Source organism: Mya arenaria, chromosome 2, assembly GCF_026914265.1.
Source record: "Mya arenaria isolate MELC-2E11 chromosome 2, ASM2691426v1".
Lineage (NCBI taxonomy): Eukaryota > Metazoa > Mollusca > Bivalvia > Myida > Myidae > Mya > Mya arenaria.
Window position 1 is genome coordinate 29,282,976 of NC_069123.1, and position 20,589 is coordinate 29,303,564.

Consider the following 20,589-nt stretch of genomic DNA (forward strand, 5'->3'; position numbering starts at 1 on the left):
CTCTAAAAAAGATTGCTATCAGTGGGACTGATGTCGCTGAAAATGAATAGGATATGTCTTTTTTATCGAATGTATATCATATGGTAAATGCTATTTCTCAGATTAAATATGACTTAAATCATTTAAGAAATTTATTTTTCTGAAATGCTTTGCATTTGAGTACATCAGCTTATGTGCACGTAAGTAGAGTTATTATCTTCCCTGACGTTAGGTTATAATATTGTCACTGCTTGATCCACTTTCTGTTCTGATAGTATGAATTTCAGCATATTCTGTCGGACTTGGCGGCCTCTGTCTCGAAGGTGGTTTGCCGGCTGTCTCCAAATGGTCGATGTCTATATCTGCATAAACTAGGTTGCTTTCTGGACCCTAAAATACATAATAATGCCCTTGAGTGACGACAATATATAAAAAACAAACATTGTGCGGTTACATGAGTATTTTGAGACAGAGTGCTCACACGAAGTCTATACACTTTTTGAAGGCAAAAACAAACCCAAATAAACAATATCGAAACAAAAATGACGAACAGATTAGTATTATCTGATATGTTCATGAAATACAAAATGATGCGATTTAGTTTGATTTGTATTTTGCTTTATTGCTTGATGTTTTTCTATTGATGTACTGACAGTTAATTTTAGTAATAATATTGTTAATACTGTTTTATATCTGCCTTCACCTGTAAACACTGAATATGATATATGTCCACATGGGCCATGGCCTTCTAGATGTTATGCAAGTACAACTGTGAAACTTTGACTTTACTCTAAAACAGTGGTTCAGAAATGTTTTGATAAACTTAAAGTACATGTTTCAGTTTTATTTCAAATGTATGTGTTCATCAGTATTAATACTATTTATTGCTTATCATACATTTTTGGATTGCTTTTGCATATGTTTCAGACCATTCAACTGTGACTTGTCATTTACAGCCGGTTCCATAAACATAATACCTTCGTTTTAGGCCCCACTGCTTCTGTCCTATTTGTCCTGATTTTGTTAACTTGGGCGTACGTAACCTCTTCGTTCATTTCTACTGTTTCATTTTCGTGCACGTTGACTGCAGTGAAAACTGTTTACATATATTTTATATACGGCAAACAATTAAAGCGGTTCTTATGCTATGGTCAGCATATTAGTAAAGGTATGTATGGTTTTTTTTTCGGAATATATAGATCCATGTTTGTTTCACATACAAAAACACAGTACAATTTTGACTTAATATTTAATCGACATATCAGTGCCATTTAAACGAAATCTCGGTGCCACGAAATCACCAAATCCATGGCTATTACCTTGGTGACTTTTAACTTTAACTTTTAAATAGTTTGGTTACATGAGATGAATAACTCACCATGTTGGACAGGCTGACTGAAAAAGTAATTTTATAAAGTCATAATTAGTTCATTATTTATGTATAAACGACCATCTACACCAATTGTCAACGGAGAGCGCGTTCTAAAAGTTGAAAATGTTGTTCAAAACAACTAAAACTACTAGTACATGAATGTAGAAATGCAGAAACTGAAGAGATAATATCAAATAAATCTACGTACGGTTCACTTGCATTTACGTGTTGATTCTTCTTTAAAAATCCTACATTAGAAGAAATACATGTCAAATGAAAGCAACGAGGTGGAGTAAAAAATCCATAGATACAATAGATAATCCCCGAGCATAATATTTACATAATTTGCTACCATGTCTGTAAGAAGTGACCCCAAAACACAACGTAAAAACACCCAACACAAATGCTAGTTAACCTTACGTTTTCTGGCCAATACGATGACCGATGAAATAATGACAGCCGCAATAATAACGCTCAAACCAATGATTATCCACACTATTGGTATATCGTTACTGTTGGTCGAAGCTGTTATGGAAATAAAATCAGAATTGTATGTAACATGTTTGATGTATTGAAATCATAATGTTCTAATAGCGGGATGTTTTTGGGAAAAAAGGATGTTTACGAAAATATCAGTTTAATCATTTCGCCCTCGTTAAGTTCTTAAATAACTTAAAAATACGTAAAGATTAATAAAGAAACACATTCAACATAAAATAGCACACATGCGCACGTACGCATGCACGCGCGCATACCAAATATACTAAAAATATCTAAAACATACCTCTTCCAATTGCAAGAAATGAACTGTTCGCACTTGTGTTATAATTTCCTAATTCGAAATAAGCTGTGCATGTGTAGTTTCGGTGCTCGTTTGTTTCTATCGGGATAGTTTTCATCACACATTCCTCGGACTTATTGCAAACGAGGAGTTGTGTGTCTCCGTTTACCGTCCAAACAATATCCGAAAATGGTAGACTCTTTGCCGTGCAAGTAACGCTGGTAGAGTCATGAGCATTAAGCAATACTTCGTCTTTAACCGACAAGTGAACACTCGGTTTATCTGAAATAGGCAAATGCAAATTGAAAAATAGAAATAGTCAATTATTTATATATTATTGTTTATGACTATCTTTTCATTTATCAACGCCTCTTATAAATACAAAAGACTGGCAATGACTCCTCGGTATTTTAGAACTCTAGAAACGCTGTCGAGATACGTACATGGCACTTGTAAAGAATGCGACTTGAATAGTTGAACATCAAAGTTGGAGCAATTGACGCTGCAGGTAATAGTTTGACCGTTGTTTTCTTTACTGAGATTCACAAACACCATTAAAGACGAATTATGTATTTTGTCTGTCCCGTATCCGTTTGCACGAAGTAGTTGCCCATCTGTTGTCCAGGATATCAAGCAATAGTCATTGTTTACGTCCGTGAAGCAACTGATATTGAGAGTATATATGTCCTGCGAATAGCTTGTTATATTTGATGCGTTCATTGTCAGCGTCGATGGTGGATCTGTAAGTGATAATAAATCAATCAAAACCGCAGCAAACGGATCCACGCGCTCGTCGCTTTTTATTTCCGAAAAAAAGGGCATAGTCAATTTTCAATTCATCAATTTTTGAACATAAGTATGAAAACCTGCGATCTGATTTTTGTCAGCAGTCTTATATCACTGGTTACCATGCATTTTCGCAAAAATAATCTCGTTCCAAGACAAAAAGTTGTCAAAACGTTCAATCTGTGAGAGTGTAGCTTTAAGCTTTGAACAACACTTAACGTTTTGCACGTCGACTACGTCACCGCTATGCCAATATATTTTCTAATTTTATTAGAACGGACAAAAATCAGAAACAAAAGTTGTGTTATAATATTAATGTTTAGATTATGGCCTCGGGCAACAGGTCAGTGTCAACCCCTACACCAAGGAACAACAGATTTGACTGTTACTAACATAACCATGCAATAATCGTATACTAGTAAGGCCTATACAGAACTTAATGATTTATTTGAAATCTGCTTGAATATGATGCTTGGCCATGTTTAGTTTTTAACCATGTGTCCTGATAAAACATATGACATGTTACTTTAAAACTATGCATCCAACTGATGGACATATTTAAGAATAATTGGTTCAGGAACAACAATGACTTAAGGATTCGGGATGCACAGCAAAATGAATCATACTCCATATTCACATTTTTGTTTACCAAGATTTTACCTTAACATAAATTTTATATTATAATTATATGAAATACCATTTTACAAAATAAAACAGTACTTTGTAAAAAGGTAATAATAAACCAACTCCGTCTTGAAAAGTAAGGCTTATTTCAGCACCTTCAATTACATAAAACAATGAAAAAAAAATAAAACTGACATGCCTTGTAAGTCGAGATGAATATTTGGACTGTAGCATAAACCGTATTTTGCATGAAGGTGTCCAGTTTTCAGAAGATTTGTGTCAATCACCGTAGTAAAGACACCTAACATTGGATAAGACATAATGGTTGACGGAACAGGTATCCAATTCTTGTCATCACTGTTGACAATGATAGGCTTTTCAGAAGCCGAGAAATTGAAAATTGAAACTGAAAATTTCGGCAATTTTCCAAATAATTGAGATCTGTTTTATTGTGGGTTAGCTTATATGACTGAATCAAAAGCATTGATGACAAAATCAGCTGATTGTGAGACAAAAAATGAAAAAGTTGTCAAATCGAATAATCTGTGAGAGTGCAGCTTTAACGACTAAACTATTTTGGGTTAAGAATCCAGCAAAGTTTAAAAATAAGGAGACGAAAGTGCAAAGTACTGTTTCTAGAAATCTGATGAATTATTTGATGTGTTTTATATAAATATTACAGTTTTACAAAATAGATCAGTAATTTGTACAAAGGACATAATTAACCAACTTTTTGAAAAACATATGCTTATTTCAGCACCTTCAATTGCATAAAACAAGCAAAAAACAATTAAAGCTGACATGCCTTGTAAGTTGAGAATAATTATTTCACTGTTGCATGAACCATATTTTGCATATAGATGTCCAACATTCGAAAGATTTGTGTCAAACACCGTAGTAAAGACGCCCGACGTTGAATTTGACACAATGGTTGATGAAAGAAGTGTCCAATTATTTCCCCTTATGTAGAAAAATGTAGGTTTTTCAGAAACCGAGAATTCGATTGGCTTGTAGATTATTGTAACATTTCCCCCTTTGAAAGCTGGCTGTGAATAACTGAGATTGCCACAATTGTTGCCAACCACTGAAAAAAGAACATCATTACATATATGCATTTATATATAGAACTATAGAAATAATAGCTTACGAAGTTACACGTAACGACTTCCATACATTGTAAATATTACGGTGCAATATAAAATATAACTGCTTTTTGAAGAAAACATCCAACAACCTCATTTTTTATGTTTCGATTAGATAAAACTGTTAGGAATAAGTTTAAAGTTTACACCCTTTTCTTTAAGCTCGATTATGACTAAAGTGGATACCTAATAGAATCACTCTCGCGTCCGTTTTTTGGGTAAAAAACAATACTGGTGTACATTTTAAAGGGGTAAGGCGCCAGATGGTCCCGAAATCGATATATACATTATTTCCACAAGACAAGCCAAGAAATGTAAATACAAGCTAGTAGGAGGCCGATAATACATTATTTCACATAATTAAAATAATATTTTGTCGCTCTCTCAGCTGAGTTTATCCGTATAAAATTAGCGCATACTGGTTTCCAGTTTATAATGTGTATATTTAGTAGTGGAAGGCAAGTGATTAGCACAGATACAAATACCGAAGCTATTTTTAAATTTACTGGGATTTAAGTGGTAGACAAACAAAGTATATTTGGAATTGGAAAAATACCCCAAAACTGCGAAAGATACATGTATCGTAAGCGATGTGATAATCAGTAGGTAGGATTTAATGCGTTGTACACATTGATATCAATTTTAAGTAAGTTTTTGACAATTTTCTTTTTACTTGCAATTGTATTATCTATGTTTGGTCCCTTTAGGCCTTTTTAAAAAAAAAAAAATTGGTTAACGGATCCGCCGCCCAATTATTTCGAAATCTCCAAAAAATATAAAAAATGAAAAAAAGTCAGATTTTTTATCTGCGCACATAAAATGATGTAAAACCTGTTGCCTGTTGCCTGTTCCTTTGCAACATAAGGATGCAGTTTTAAAAATTGTTTTCAAAATGGCGGCCTCATTTGAGCTGAGATCATACAATTTTTTTTCTCATTTTCAATATTACCATCTGCATTTTAACAATTTGTTTTGGTAATAAATGTAAACTCAAACTGCTGCTATAATTAATGATATTTTGATCTTTTTGTTTTGGGTTTCCCCACAAACGCTATGAAAAATTTATGCATTGTAAAAAAATTAGTAACTTACAAGTCTGAATTCCTTTTTTTCTTTTCGCACCACCCGTCCAACATTTTTAAACAAAAATCCGTTCACCAATTAATAAAAAAAGGCCTTTCGAGATCGATAAGAAAATACCCCCTTGTTGGATATCTAACCAAAATCTGACACCTTTACCACAATAATACTCTCACTCAATTATTACTTACCTCCCTTGAAGCAAATGAACAGAAACACTATGAGGAATGGCACATTCATTTTGACACTCATATAGACACTTTTTATTACAGAAAACAGAATATCTTTAAATTCCGATAGTGTCTGCTATTTTCATGTACGAACATACTATTTAATACAACAACACAAACAAAGGGAACATTTATTTAAGCTTGATATACCAGAGTTGCAACTTTGCTTACCAGGAAATGAGTATATTTGAAACATTATTATATTGATTCTTAGGTTTTTGGCTGATAAAATTGTTAATATCTGTTTCCACTTTTAAGACAATAACTAACCTAGTGTTGTCAAAATTGCTTTTGTTTGTATCTTCCTCATTAAGATGTCACTTAAAGGCTTCACTTGTAAGAGTCTTGCAGTAAGTTTGTTTTCGAGACTTTCCAATCTTATGACAAAAGTCATATATAAGGTATTTTATCTAAGAATATGAGCAAACATTCGTGTATATAATATAGATCCAAGTGTTAATATGCAAGGTGATGCCTCATAACCCAACATGTAATAGTTATCATTTGGAAAAGTGTTAGCTGTAAATTATAATTTAGTTGTTGATTATAACAACAAACGGTCGTTGTTCATACTGTATTAACTGCATGTATCGGCGTCGTGTTGAATATATTCCGGTGTTTGTTTGGATGCACAGTATGCTAGTCGTGAATAATATGTCACGAGGGTGTCAAACTCGAATTAAGTATAAGGTTTTGACAGTGATCAAACGGCCTTTACACTCATCAGTGTGGTTTATTCTTCACATATCCCATCATAGTTCGAACTTGTAATGGATTGCCCCTCCATATTCAGATGACAAACGTAAAACCAAGCAGAACATACATAACTGTTATATAAAATCACAGTTGTCCTGTTAGCGCAGTCGTTAGCGAACCCGCTTCTCACTAAGTCGTCACGGGTTTGATTCCCGGCAAGTAAGAAAGCAAGATGTTTATTTTCTGCGTATATGCTCTTCCATTTCAAAACATGATATATTGAGTACAATTGAGAGCTGAATAATGTGCTTTGTTTTTATTAGTGTTTGTTTAAAAGAGTATTAAATCATGAAGAACAGTAAATTAAAATGTTTATTTCGAATACGATAGCATGCATCAATTCAAGGCAAAATCTGAGTAACTTTGTCAAATGATATAATAACAAACCCTTTTTTAGCAATCATAGACTCAAAGCGTCGCCTCTACGGCCAAATTGTAAATCGGTCCCAGATGTGGTGTATACAGTTACCAAATTTGATAGTCAACATTCGGAAAACCTCGGACATTTTTATCGAAAACAACCTCGGAAATATATGAACGGTTTACAATGTCAGAAATCGGTACATTTTAACTACGCTGCAAGTAGATCGCGCAGTCATTGTAATTAAGTAGTTAAACTTGATTTAACTCTTTGGAATCTTGAATAACGTTTGAAATAATACACTTCACTGGCAATCAATTTAAACTCAGATCTAAAAATACAAGCTAAAACATTACTTTTAATAAATTATATAGATTACAATTGTACGTATTACTTCTTCTGATGTACCGGCTTACATCCGAGGTTGATTTCGTAGAAAATGGCCGAGGAGTTCCGAATGTCATCTTAATTTTCCAAGAGCCAACTACCGCAGCTTGCGAAAATGAAACAAGCAGGTTCTCTTCATTTAAAAAACAGATTTACTTACGGTGTTCTGTTCGTCCCATCGTGCCTTCTCCCTTACGCGAAGGAGCGAAGTCGTGAAGGGACGACGACGAAGACGATATGAAGGCGAAGAAGCGACGGGACGAAAGTAAGAAAATCCAATGGCGAAGGAGCGTCCCCTCAGGTCTTCGCTCCTTCGCGTAAGGTTGAAAACACATTGGCCGTAACAGAAAACGTACGGGACGAAAATCCGAAAGTATGAAGGCGAAGGGGCGAAGGCGAAGACGCAAAGACTGAAAGGCACGACGGCACAAAGGCGAAGACACGATGGTACGAATGCCACTTAATTCGCTCCTTTGCCTTCGTCCCTTTGCCTTTGTACTTTCGTATCTTCGCATTCGTGTCTTCGCCTTCGTACTTTCGTACCTTTGCCCCTTCGTCCCTTTGCCTTTGTACTTTCGTATCTTCGCATTCGTGTATTCGCCTTCGTACTTTCGTACCTTTGCCCCTTCGTCCCTTTGCCTTTGTACTTTCGTACCTTTGCATTCGTGTATTCGCCTTCGTACTTTCGTACCTTTGCCCATTCGTCCCTTTGCTTTTCGTTAGCGCAAGCGCTTTTCAATCATTTATCATGAACTGACCAATCATCTCTGCACGGAATGGGAATGGGAATGGGTTTCTTCAATAGAAACAATGCACTTTTGATGTAAGGGAAACAACTCGGTGTTAAGTTGTACTAACTATGAGAACGAATTGTCTTTCTTGTGCTCGCGGATCATATTAAGCGACATACACGTTCTCTATATAAATGTATATATATATACGATTTATCTAAATAATTTTCCTTATGGCCGATTCCCATTCTGTACAGTGACTTGTGTCTCTTACTTGTTCTTTAACTGATTTATTGAAATGTTATGTTTTAAGGGGTAATATATATATATATATATATATTGAACTAGATAAACGACATACTCAACAAAAGTATTCGCTTACTATAGAAAATTATATCTGCATGCATTTCTGGGAAAGTTAATGCTGGGTTGAAATTTTGTTCAGTATGCTCATACAATCGATATTGGGGGGGGGGGGGGGGGGGGTAAGGGGCAAGGGGTGGGGGTCCTCCCTCAAGAAAATGTACAGCTATTTTAAGTTTAATATAGTGATGTCTAGAATTTCCCCTTGTCAGCCAATGAGTGAGGTGGCATGGTCCCTAGGCTTCAACGTTGGAACCGCCATTGTGTTTACTTGTTCAATCATATGAATTTACAAATCAGTTTACATATGCAACAAACAAGGAATCGCTAGATATGGAACAATTCCAAGTTTTACTGACCCCGAGCAAAACATTGATTAAGAGCTACATGACTGCTACATGATTGAAAGGACGAAGGAGCGGAAGTGCAAAGTCGAAGGGACGAAGACACGAAGGCGCGAAAGTACGAAACTATGGAGGACAATCATTTTATAACAATGAAAATCTTTGCAATATCGAAATTGAAATTGCATGTTATGATAAAATGCCACTGTTTATATTTTGTATATATATGCCATCATGTAATGCCATTGATAACAGTAGGTCAGTTTTATAAGCTAACAATATAGTTTGGTTTTAAAACTCATTTGACTTGAATAATAAAAAACAAAATACGATATAATTTGTGTACAGATAATTTAAGCAATATTTCGCGCCTTTTAAACTGATGATTTGTGGCCACGTAGCTATTATTTACATCGGTTAATATGTCTTTTTAACGTGTTTAGTGCGAAATGTCTCTATTTTAAGCAGCACGCATGCTAAATAACGCACTTGTGACTAAATGTAAATTTTGGCAGTTGTTTTTGTCGACATATCTGTGGGATTTTAACTTAGGAAACATTTAAAATGATACAAAGTTTAGGATTTTTTTTCGATATTTGCCATTTATAACTGACATTTATACTCTACTTTTATATAATTTAAGTAACGACTAAAATTCTAAAATCTGTATAAGCGTATAACAATACATGGATTTTTTTATTTCGTCAACTTAATGTTAATGTTCATTTCTAATGTCGGCTAGAGTTTAGTTCACACAAATACATATATGTGGCAAGATTATGAAACTATGGCTCTAAGATAATTTTAATTTACCACTACAACTGACTAAGATCTTTTTTGAAAAGCCCCACTGCCTTAGTGCAACTGCTGAGGTTAACTTTAAAGATATAATTTTGCAACAAAAAGTTTGAACAGTTTAGACTTGGCGGGGAAGCTCGATGTATGATGAAATCGTCATATCGCGATCTAAAATGTAATGTTAACCGCCATGGTATTAGTAAAATATGTCAAATAGCATTATCTTTACGAAAACCAGTTCGCCAAGGTGGTGTCATTTCTTTGACTTTAAAGGGGGGCGTATCCTAGAGGAACATCCTTTTGGCATTCGCCCCTTCCCCCGCCCGAAATTTAACTGGTTTAAATGTAAATTTGAGCGTATTTTATTGTTGTTGTTTTTTCTCCAAAATTGACATATAAAGTAATTTTGGACGATTTAATTGTTGAATATATAAATTGTATATCAACTATAAATCACAACAATTACAAGTGGTAAAGATTAATTTTGCTGTCATCCTATTTAGATTCAGTAGGTGTCGCTGAATAAACGAAAACTGTTGGTTCGATAAACTTTATTAAAATACCCTATAATGAATATTTTATAGTTCAAACAGTGAATTGAACACAAGAATACACAAATACAAGTATTTACAAAAACAAGACTGTACAAATACATCATTACAAAGATGGTAAAGACAAAACATCTTACAAGGCGCCCATATATTTTAAGTAAAAGTATAACAAAATGCCCATGATGTCCTATGCTCCACCGTCTGGACTTTTTTGGTGTTTTTGTTTTTACCCAAATAATGTATATACAAATTACAGGCACTATACTGAGCCCACATTCAGAGGAAAGCAATCAATGATCCTCATGGTTCACAGACGGCAAAAAGAGAGAATCACTACAATACTACACAACTCTCTGTACAGTTTGCCTCCCTTAGAGTATACTTCTGCTAGGGCTATAGCATTTCAAGGGCCATACTTTACTCATGCATATGCGGATATGGCTAGTTTAAAAGAGAAATTGAGCTCTCATTTATACTGTATGAGTTTGATTGAGATACACTCAAAACTTTCGCGTTCACGAGCAATCGTTTACGGACACACAGACGGACGAACGGACACCACGACATGGCATAAGCTCTTCTGGCCCTTGGGTTGTAGAGCTAAAAATCATTCAACACTTTTTACCAAAGGTAAGAGAAAAACCCACTGCATTCTCTTCAGTACAGGTTGTCTTTTTAAACTGAAATTTACCTCTTTAACAACTTATAAGTTTGATTAAGATAAATCAAAACTGAATACTTTTAACAAGTTAAACAAGCAACGTCTTCACAATCGAGTTAAAGTAAATTAGTATAATCATGTATATACATATTATTTGTTTGGAAATCTCAAAACTCTTAAAAGATTGCTATCAGTGGGACTGATTTCGCTGAAATTCCCTACACATGTCTTTTTTACCGAATGTTAATCAAATGGTAAATTCCATTTCTCAGATTGATTTATGACTTAAATCAATTAATAATTTTGATATTCAGAAATATGTTATATTTGAATACATCAGCTTATTGGCACATATGTAAAATTATTATTTTCCCTGACATTAGGTAATAATATTGTCACTGTTTGATCCACGTTCTGTTCTTATAAAATCAACGTCAGCATATTCTGTCGGACTTGGCGGCCTCTGTCTCGAAGGTGGTTTGCTGGCTGTCTCCAAATGTTCGATGTCTATATCTGCATAAACCAGGTTGGTATCTGAACCCTAGAAAATATAATTATTCCCTTGAGTGCTGACAATATACTAAAAAAATGTAGTACGATTGCCCAATCTTGCTTAGATCAAATTCTCTAAAATGCCACATGAGTGTTTTGAGTGACCACACGATGTAAATACATTTTGTTGGATGCAAAAAGAAACAAAAATAAACAACATCGAAAAATAACTGACAAACCGATTAAGATTATCTGTTCATGAAATACAAAATGATGCAAATTAGTTTGATAAGTATTTTGCTTTATTGCTTGATGTTTTTCTTTTGATGTACTGACAGTTAATTTTAGTAATAATATTGGTAATACTGTTTTGTATATGTGTTCACCTGTAAACACTGAATATGATATTTGTCCACATGGGCCATGGCCTTTTGGGTGTTATGCGAATAGAACTTTGAAACTTTGATATAACTCTAAGGCAATGGTTCAGAAAAAAATGTACATGTTTCAGTTTTATTTCAAATACATGTGTTCATCAGTTTAAAGACTATTCATTGCTTATCAATCGTTTTTGGATTGCTTTGGTATTTATTTCAGATCATTCAACTGTGACTTTTCCTTTACAGCCGATGTAATGAACATACTACCTTCGTTTGAAGCCCCACTGCTTCTGTCCTTTTTGTTCTGATTTTGTTAACTTGGGCGTACGTAACATCTTCGTTCATTTCTACTGTTTCATTTTCCTGCATGTCGGCTGCAGTGAAAACCGTTTACATATATTGTTATATACGGCAAACAAGTTAAGCGGTTATTATGCAATGGTCAACATAGTAGTAAAGGTACGTACGCTTTTTTCGGAATTTATAGATCAATGTTTGTTTCACATACAAAAACACAGTACAAGTTTGACTTAACATCTAACGACATATCAGTGCTATTTAATCGACATATCGGTGCCATGAAAATACCAAATCCATGGCTATTACCTAGGTGATATTCAACTTTAACTTTTAAATAGTTTGATTACATGAGACGAATAACTCACCACCATGTTGGACAGGTTGACTGAAAAAGGCATTGTAAAAAGTCATAACTATAAATAGTTCATTATTAATGTATAAACGACCAGCTACACCAATTGTCAACGGAGAGCGCATTCTAAACGTTGAAAATGTTGTTCAAAACAACTAAAACTACATGAATGTAGAATTGTAGAAACTAAAGAGATACAATAAAACATACTAAATGTACGTACGTTTCACTTGAATTTATGTGTTGATTCTTCTTTAAAAGCCCTACATTAAAAGAAATGCATGTCAAATGAAAGCGACGAGGTGGAATCTATGGATACAATAGATAATCCCTGAACATAATATTTACAAAATTTGCTACCATTTCTGTGAGAAGTGACCCGAAAACACAACGAAAAATCCACCACACAAATGCTAGGTAATCTTACGTTTTCTGACCAATACGATGACCGTTGAAAGAATGACAGCCGCAAAAATAACGCCCAAACCAATGACTATCCACACTATTGGTATTCCGTTACTGTTGGTCAATGACGCATTTTCACTTTCATTTGGAATTTCATATGGTTTTTGTTTCGAAGCTTTTATGGAAATAAAGTCGGAACTTTATGTAACATGTTTGATTTATTGAAATCATAATGTTCTAATAGCGAGATGTTCTTGGATATTTTCGAAAATATCATTTTAATCATTAGGCCTTCGTCAATTTCTGTAATAACTAAAACATACGTAAATATTAATAAAGAAACACAATATAAATAGCACACACAATATACTAAAATTATCTATAACATACCTCTTCCAATTGCAAGAAATGAACTGATCGCACTTGTGTTATAATTTCCGAATTCAAAATAAGCTGTGCACGTGTAGTTTCGGTGTTCCTTTGTTTCTATCGGGATAGTTTTCATCACACATTTCTCGGACTTATTGCAAACGAGGAGTTGTGTGTCTCCGTTTACCGTCCAAACAATATCCGAAAGTGGAAAGCTCGTTGCCGTGCAAGTTACGCTGGTAGAGTCATCAGCATTTAGCAATACTTCGTCTTTAACCGACAAGTGAGCACTCGGTTTATCTGAAATAGGCAAATGCGAATTGAAAAATAGAAATAGTCAATTATTTATATTTTATTGTTCATGACAATCTTTTCATTTATCAACGCCTCTTATAAATACAAAAGACTGGCAATGACTCCTCAGTATTTTAGAACTCTAAAAACTTAGTCGAGATACGTACATGGTACTTGTAAAATATGCGACTTGGATAGTTGAACATCAAAGTTGGAGCAATTGACGCTGCAGGTAATAGTTTGACCATTGTTTTCTTTACTGACTATGGCAAACTCCATTAAGGCCGAATCCTGTATTTTTTCTGTCTCGTATGTGTTTGCATAATGCAGTTGGCCATCTTTTGTCCAGGATAGCAAGCAATGGTCATTGTATGTGTCCGTGAAGCAACTGAACTTGAGGGTATAGCTGTCCTGCGAATAGCTTGTTATAGTTGGTGCATCCATTGTCAGCATCGTTGGGGGATCTGTGATTAAAAACAAGTCAAACAGAATCACGGGCAAACGGATGCCCACGTTTTAATTGACAAAGAGGCAATGTTAGTCAAATTCTTTAGTCAGAATTATCGGACGTGTACAATATGTTTTTAAATAGGAGTATAAATTTGAAATTTGATATTTTTGATAAGCTTTTCGTTATGAACGCTATTAACGTTTGCCACGTTTATGTCACCAAGGGCGGGTAAGCTTATTTACACTCGCACTCGGGCAAGGCCCATTCGGCAAGTACTCCGATATGATCGTTAGTCATTTTAGGATTTTGGAGCATAGTGGACCGACAAAATGTAACCCTGGTAAGAGCTACCCAGGAATTTTAATGTGCAACAGTGTATAGCACTATCTCACGGGACACCGATTTAACATCCCCCCCAAGTGTGTTACCACTAGACCACGGATCCGCAACAAATGCCAAAAGGGGATGGTAAGCTTATTTACACTCGCCATCGGGGGTTATGCCAACTGTTTTTTTATAAAGAAGAGCTAAAATCAGAAAAAAATGTGTTTTAATCAAGTTGATGATTACATAACAGTCTTTAAAATTCAAGGAAAATCCACAGGAAAAAGAAAACAAAACAGTATTATAAATAATCTATTGCAAAATCCGTGGGGTTATTGTCGCATGAAACAAACATATATTTATTATATAATATACATTGCGGTAAGTTCACCGTTTGGCACCGTTTAAACAATGGGTCTCATGAAGATACCGTGTTTAATTTGCAAAAAGATGCAGAAAACACGATATTTCTACCTTTTGGTTATAACTGTAAATCTTCTAGGACCCACCAATCATTTAATATTTATGCGTTTTCAACTATTACAGTCTTATTATCAGTAATCAATATTTTTCATAAATGAATTATTTTGTTAGGTGTTAAAGGTTTATCACTCCGAATTTAGGTTTGTTATTCATAAGTTTGTATTGCTTAAATGCACTTAAATGGTATGGCAAAAACGGACAAACCAACCGCTATTAGCAAGACCTGTTTATGACTCAGGGATTTTCTAAGCATTGGTCCTGATTCAATATCTAAGTGTCCTCATCATAGTGTCGTGCACATTATACATTAAAACAATGCCCCCAGTTGATACACATGATTAAGAATAATGGATCATTAGGAAAATTATGCGTATAGGTCTTTGGATTAGGAGCAAAATGAATCATACTGCATTTTTACATTTTCTGTTTTCTTACTTATTTGATATGGGTGTACTCTTTTTTTCTTGTGTGTGCGTGTGTGTGTGTGTGTGTATGTGTGTGTGTGTGTGTGCGTGCGTGCGTGCGTGCGCGTGCGTGCGTGTATGTGCGTGTGTGTGTGTGTTGACCTTTAATTTTCCCCGTATATTTATGGTATGCGTATTTCGGGACAAACCACAGGAACATACTTCACAAAATATTTTCAAAAATAAAGGGAATCTTCTTCATACTAGTGTATTAAATTTCAATTATATCAATATAATATCATCTAAAAACAAAACATCATTTATAAGTTGAATAATACATTTCAATAACATGACAACAGAACTTACATTCGCAATTTATTGTCTTTTGTTGTGTCGCTGTTTTCCCAAATAATGATGAAGATGACTCGCACGACACAGACTTCCACTCTTTTCTGGCAGGAGTGTTAAAAGTTAAAATTGTTGTATATGTTCTTGTAGAGTTGTCGTAAGTTTTTACAATGTCTTCTGAATAATTCGCTCCATCCAACCAGATACTTAAGTTTGTGGCTGGTCTCCCTCCTCTTGAAATGCACGTGATATTTGCTGGACTTCCCTCTCGCAAGATAGGTACATTAAGCACTAGAACCTCAGGTTTTACTGAATGAAATAAAGATTATTAAAGCTTCAATACCATTAGCGATGAAATCGACATATCACAAAATGATAAAATTATAAAATATGTAGATCTATATAAAGCAACAAACAATCTTAAATGAATTAGTAAAAACGTTCACATTTGCTGCGGACTTGAAATATGATTTGATGTGGGTAAGTTCAAAACTATATAACATGTAGAATAAAAAGTAAATCGCAATGTGAAATATTAAATTATTCACCAAAAAAAAACAATCATGACGTATGTTTCGACGTAATTGTTTGACATATGAAGTGTGTCAAGGTATTTTTAAAATAAGGAAGAGTTAGACGGTGCCTTACGTGCAACAAAGAGATTAGCCGACGTTGTTAACGGTTTTTCAAGCGCTGCGTTCGACACACTGCAGGTTACGGTCTTCATATGATCTTTTTCGCCTATAGTTCGAGAAAGTTTGTAAATATTCTCGAACTGTGTGTCGCTATACACTTTACCTCCCTCATCTCCGACATTTATGGAGGGTGTCGTGCCCCCAGATGTATTGCAAAACACATGGTGGTAGAAATTTTCATATAAGATGCCAACCAGGCATTCGGGACATTCTTGGACGATATTTGGTGACTGAAGAAATGGCTGGCCAGGCGGAACTAAAACAAAAAAAACACCTTATGTAAATCATCATCATCATCATCATCATCATCATCATCATCATCATCATCATCATCACCACCATCGTCGTCGTCGTCGTCGTCGTCGTCGTCGTCATCATCATCATCATCATCATCATCATCATCATCAATCAATGAAACAATCAATCACAAATTCGAATAAAAATCCATATTATATGTTATACGTGATAACCCAGGCAGATGTCACAAAACCGCTTGCGTCCGGTATTTTGATTATTGAAAGTAAACGTAAAACTGCCAATAATGGTCGTACCTGTCACCTTAACATAGACACGTTCGGTAGAAAGCCTGTTGGTGGTACTTTCCGTACATTTCACACTGTAACTTCCAGTCGTCCACCGAGTGGCGCTATAAATGGTCAGAACAAATTCTTTATTGGGTAATTCTTCCTCAGTCAACAGACCCTCCGTCAAAGTCATTGAAGAGCTTGATGATTCATTGTACCACTCACGACTGTATTCACCAGTGAGCCCAATCACCGCCGGTGAAGGATAATATCCTATTTCAACCCTTTTGCCCAGAGCAGGATTTGGTGTTCGGAGATAAATATATCCACATCCCTCAGAAAGGTCTTAAAGTAAATATAACAGCAAGAAACAGTTATTCAATGCCCGAACATTTATGATTTAAATCATACAAAACTATTCTTAATTCATTTGAAACAAGTGTTTTTTTGTATGGGAAAAATATTTCTCTCGTTTTTTGAACACGTCATCTCGTAGATTTCTACCCTTTTCATATAACATGTGAATGCTTTTTAACGTTATATTGTGATAATATAAGGGAATTAAGCTTTAGCAGAACAGAACAGAACAGAATTTATTTTTGACGTAAGCATAAACCGCTCATCGTCTTATTACACAAATATAAACATAAATATAGAATACACACACACATAAACAATCAAAATATATATAGTTTCATGTATAACACGTTTTAAATGATTTTTGTACCATTGACAGATTTTTTTCAGAAATTACTCAAAAGTGGAAAGAACAAAAGAAAAAAAAAACATCAACCAAGTTAAACACAAATCAGCGTGCATGATGGTTGATATGGAAGTGAGAATGTTAAATATACTATTTAACACATAAACCTTGAAAATTGCGGACAGAATAGAATGAAAATAGATTTATGAAGGAACCTAATACCAATAGATTGGAGATACATCATGTGTGATAAAACAACAACAGGAAACAAAACAAACAAACATGTAGAAAGGAAATACAAAGACATATACAGCTGGTCTTGTTTTTGGTGACAATTCATGAATAAAACAATTAGGCATTGTTCTTTCTTATTTCAAAGGCTTTTATACAAAAATTGCTAATTTAACAAGAAGTGATTTATTATCAGTTTGCAGTAGAGAGATAAACTTAGCCATACTAGGATGTTCTGAATAGTATCTGGGTATAAAGTTTCATCAGTATTCATTGGACATTTTAAGACAAAATGGTACTCGTCTTCCAGATCGTTTAAATTACAAAATGTACACTTTCTTTTATTTCTTACAATGTTATTATGTCTCCCAACTTCAATATTTAATCTATGTGACGATAGTCTTAATTTTGCAAGTACTTGTCTGTACTTAATGTTGTCTAACGACAGAACTATTCTGTTTTAAGAATCCTGCAAAGTTTAATATATATCTTGTACCATTTTGCAATATAAGACTTTTAGGTACAAAGGTAATAATTAACTTGCTCCGTGAAAAACTTATTTCAACACCTTAAATTGCATTTAACAACAGTGAAGAAAAATATGACATGCCTTGTAAATCTAAACGAATCATTTGACTGCTGCATTGACCGTATTTTGCATATAGGTATCCAGAATTCTGAAGATTTGTGTCAAACACTGTGGTAAAAACGCCCAACGTTGAATTATACATAACGGTTGATGGAACAGCTATCCATGGTGTAACAACATTGCTGTAGAAAATTGTAGGCGTGTGTGTATCCGAGAATTTGAATGGCTTGTAGATTATTGTAACATTTCTCCCTTTGAAAGCTGGCTGTGAATAATTGAGATTGCCACAAGTTTCGCAAAGAACTGAAACAGAACATCAGTACATATATACATTTATAACAAAACTGTAAACATACTTTAATATAGCATATAGTGTTACACATAAAGACTTTCATACATTGTTAGCATATAAGATTTATTCTACTATTTATTTACGTTGAATACAAACTGCTTAAAGGTATTGTATGTTTTGATTGGATACAATTATTGATAATTAGCTAAGTTTATACTAAATTAAGCTCGAGTGTGAAGAAAGCTGAAAGTTGATCGAATCAATAAAGAGTACGTTCCCTTGGAAAAAACATGACAGGTGTTAAATATAAGTGGCCATGAGAAAGTACCCATGGTTGGAATCCAACCCAAAACCTCTTTGGGTAATCTGCATGCAACTATACCACTAAACCTCTTATCCTGGTAGGGGATCCAACCCAGTACTTTTTAATAAGCGGCAGACTTCTATACCACAAGACTAATCTCACCATGTAATGGATTGAACCCACAACTTTTCGGTGAGAGGCAGACACCTATACCACTATAACACTCTCCCCCTGGTGGGGATTAAACCCAAAATTCCTTTGGTGAGAGGCTGACACCTATACCACTCGACCACTTTTACCCTGGTGGGGATTGAACCAAAAACCCCATCGGGTGAGAGGCTGACACCTTTTCCACTAGACCACTCTCACTCTGGTGGGGATTGAGCCCAAACGCCCTTGTGTAATAGGTGGACATCTTTACCACAATACTACTCACTTTCTCGTGGGGATTGAACCCAAAACCCCCTGGGGGAGAGGCGGACACCTATATTGCAAGACCACTCTCACCCTGGTAAGGATTGAACCCAAAAACCCTTGTGTGAGAGGCGGACGCCAAAACCGCTCGACTACTCTGAACCTGGTTGGGATTGAACCCCGAAGCCCTTGGGTGAGATGCAGACACCTATAAAACTAAACTACTCTTATCCTGGTTGGGATTGAACCAACAATCTTTTGTGTGAAAGGAAGGTGCTTATATCACTAGACCACTCTCACCCTGGTGGCGATCGGACCCACAACATCTGCATGAGAGGCGGACGCCAATACCGCTAGACTTCTCTCAACCTGGTTTGTCTTGGGTTTCCCCACAAACGCTATGAAAAATATATGCATTGTAAAAAAAATAGTAACTTACAAGTCTGAATTCCTTTTTTTTTCGCACCACCCGTCCAACATTTAAAAAAAAATGCGTTAACCAATTAAGAAAAGAAAATGGCCTTACGAGATCGATGAGAAAATACCCCCTTGTTGGATATCTAACCCAAATCTGACACCTATACCACAATAATACTCTCACTCAATTATTACTTACCTCCCTTGAAGCAAATGAACAGAAACACTATGAGGAATGGCACATTCATTTTGACACTCATATAGACACTTTTTATTACAGAAAACAGAATATCTTTAAATTCCGATAGTGTCTGCTATTTTCATGTACGAACATACTATTTAATACAACGACACAAACAAAGGGAACATTTATTTAAGCTTGATATACCAGAGTTGCAACTTTGCTTACCAGGAAAAGAGTATATTTGAAACATAATTATATTGATTCTTAGTTTTTTGGCTGATAAAATTGTTAATATCCGTTTCCACTTTTACGACAATAACTAACCTAGTGTTGTCAAAATTGCTTTTGTTTGTATCTTCCTCATTAAGATGTCTCTTAAAGGCTTCAGTTGTAAGAGTCTTGCAGTAAGTTTTTTTCGAGACTTTCCAAATTTATGACAAAAGTCATATATAAGGTATTTTATCTAAGAATATGAGCAAACATTCGTGTTTATAATATAGATCCAAGTCTTAATATGGAAGGTGATGCCTTATAACCCAACATGTAATAGTTATCATTTGGAAAAGTGTTAGCTTCTGTAAATTATAATTTAGTTGTTGGTTATAACAACAAACGGTCGTTGTTCATACTGTATTAACCGCATGTATCGGCGTCGTGTTGAATATCTTCCGGTGTTTGTTTGGACGCA

At 34.9% G+C, this 20,589-nt stretch overlaps 2 protein-coding genes across 2 annotated transcripts in view; both read right to left on the reverse strand.

Annotated features, from left to right (window-relative positions):
- Positions 1 to 207: 207 nt before the first annotated feature.
- LOC128214169 (uncharacterized) lies at positions 208 to 6,004 on the reverse strand. Its single transcript, XM_052920507.1, has 8 exons — positions 5,956 to 6,004; positions 2,576 to 2,872; positions 2,136 to 2,414; positions 1,772 to 1,876; positions 1,560 to 1,599; positions 1,358 to 1,374; positions 957 to 1,063; positions 208 to 369 (listed from the first exon to the last, which is right to left on the reverse strand). The coding sequence occupies exons 1-8, from the start codon at positions 6,002 to 6,004 to the stop codon at positions 208 to 210; spliced, it is 1,056 nt and encodes a 351-aa protein (XP_052776467.1).
- A 4,272-nt stretch (positions 6,005 to 10,276) lies between these two features.
- Positions 10,277 to 20,589, reverse strand: part of LOC128214177 (uncharacterized) — a 28,126-nt gene continuing 17,813 nt past the window's right edge. The window contains exons 8-20 of the mRNA XM_052920519.1: positions 19,601 to 19,698; positions 19,256 to 19,370; positions 18,312 to 18,593; positions 16,795 to 17,112; positions 16,197 to 16,499; positions 15,567 to 15,857; positions 13,706 to 14,002; positions 13,266 to 13,544; positions 12,898 to 13,050; positions 12,694 to 12,733; positions 12,484 to 12,503; positions 12,086 to 12,192; positions 10,277 to 11,487 (exon numbers count right to left, since the gene is read on the reverse strand). Of these exons, the coding sequence (XP_052776479.1) occupies positions 11,326 to 11,487; positions 12,086 to 12,192; positions 12,484 to 12,503; positions 12,694 to 12,733; positions 12,898 to 13,050; positions 13,266 to 13,544; positions 13,706 to 14,002; positions 15,567 to 15,857; positions 16,197 to 16,499; positions 16,795 to 17,112; positions 18,312 to 18,593; positions 19,256 to 19,370; positions 19,601 to 19,698 (2,465 nt within the window). The 3' untranslated portion in view covers positions 10,277 to 11,325. The remainder of the gene's footprint in view (positions 11,488 to 12,085; positions 12,193 to 12,483; positions 12,504 to 12,693; positions 12,734 to 12,897; positions 13,051 to 13,265; positions 13,545 to 13,705; positions 14,003 to 15,566; positions 15,858 to 16,196; positions 16,500 to 16,794; positions 17,113 to 18,311; positions 18,594 to 19,255; positions 19,371 to 19,600; positions 19,699 to 20,589) is intronic.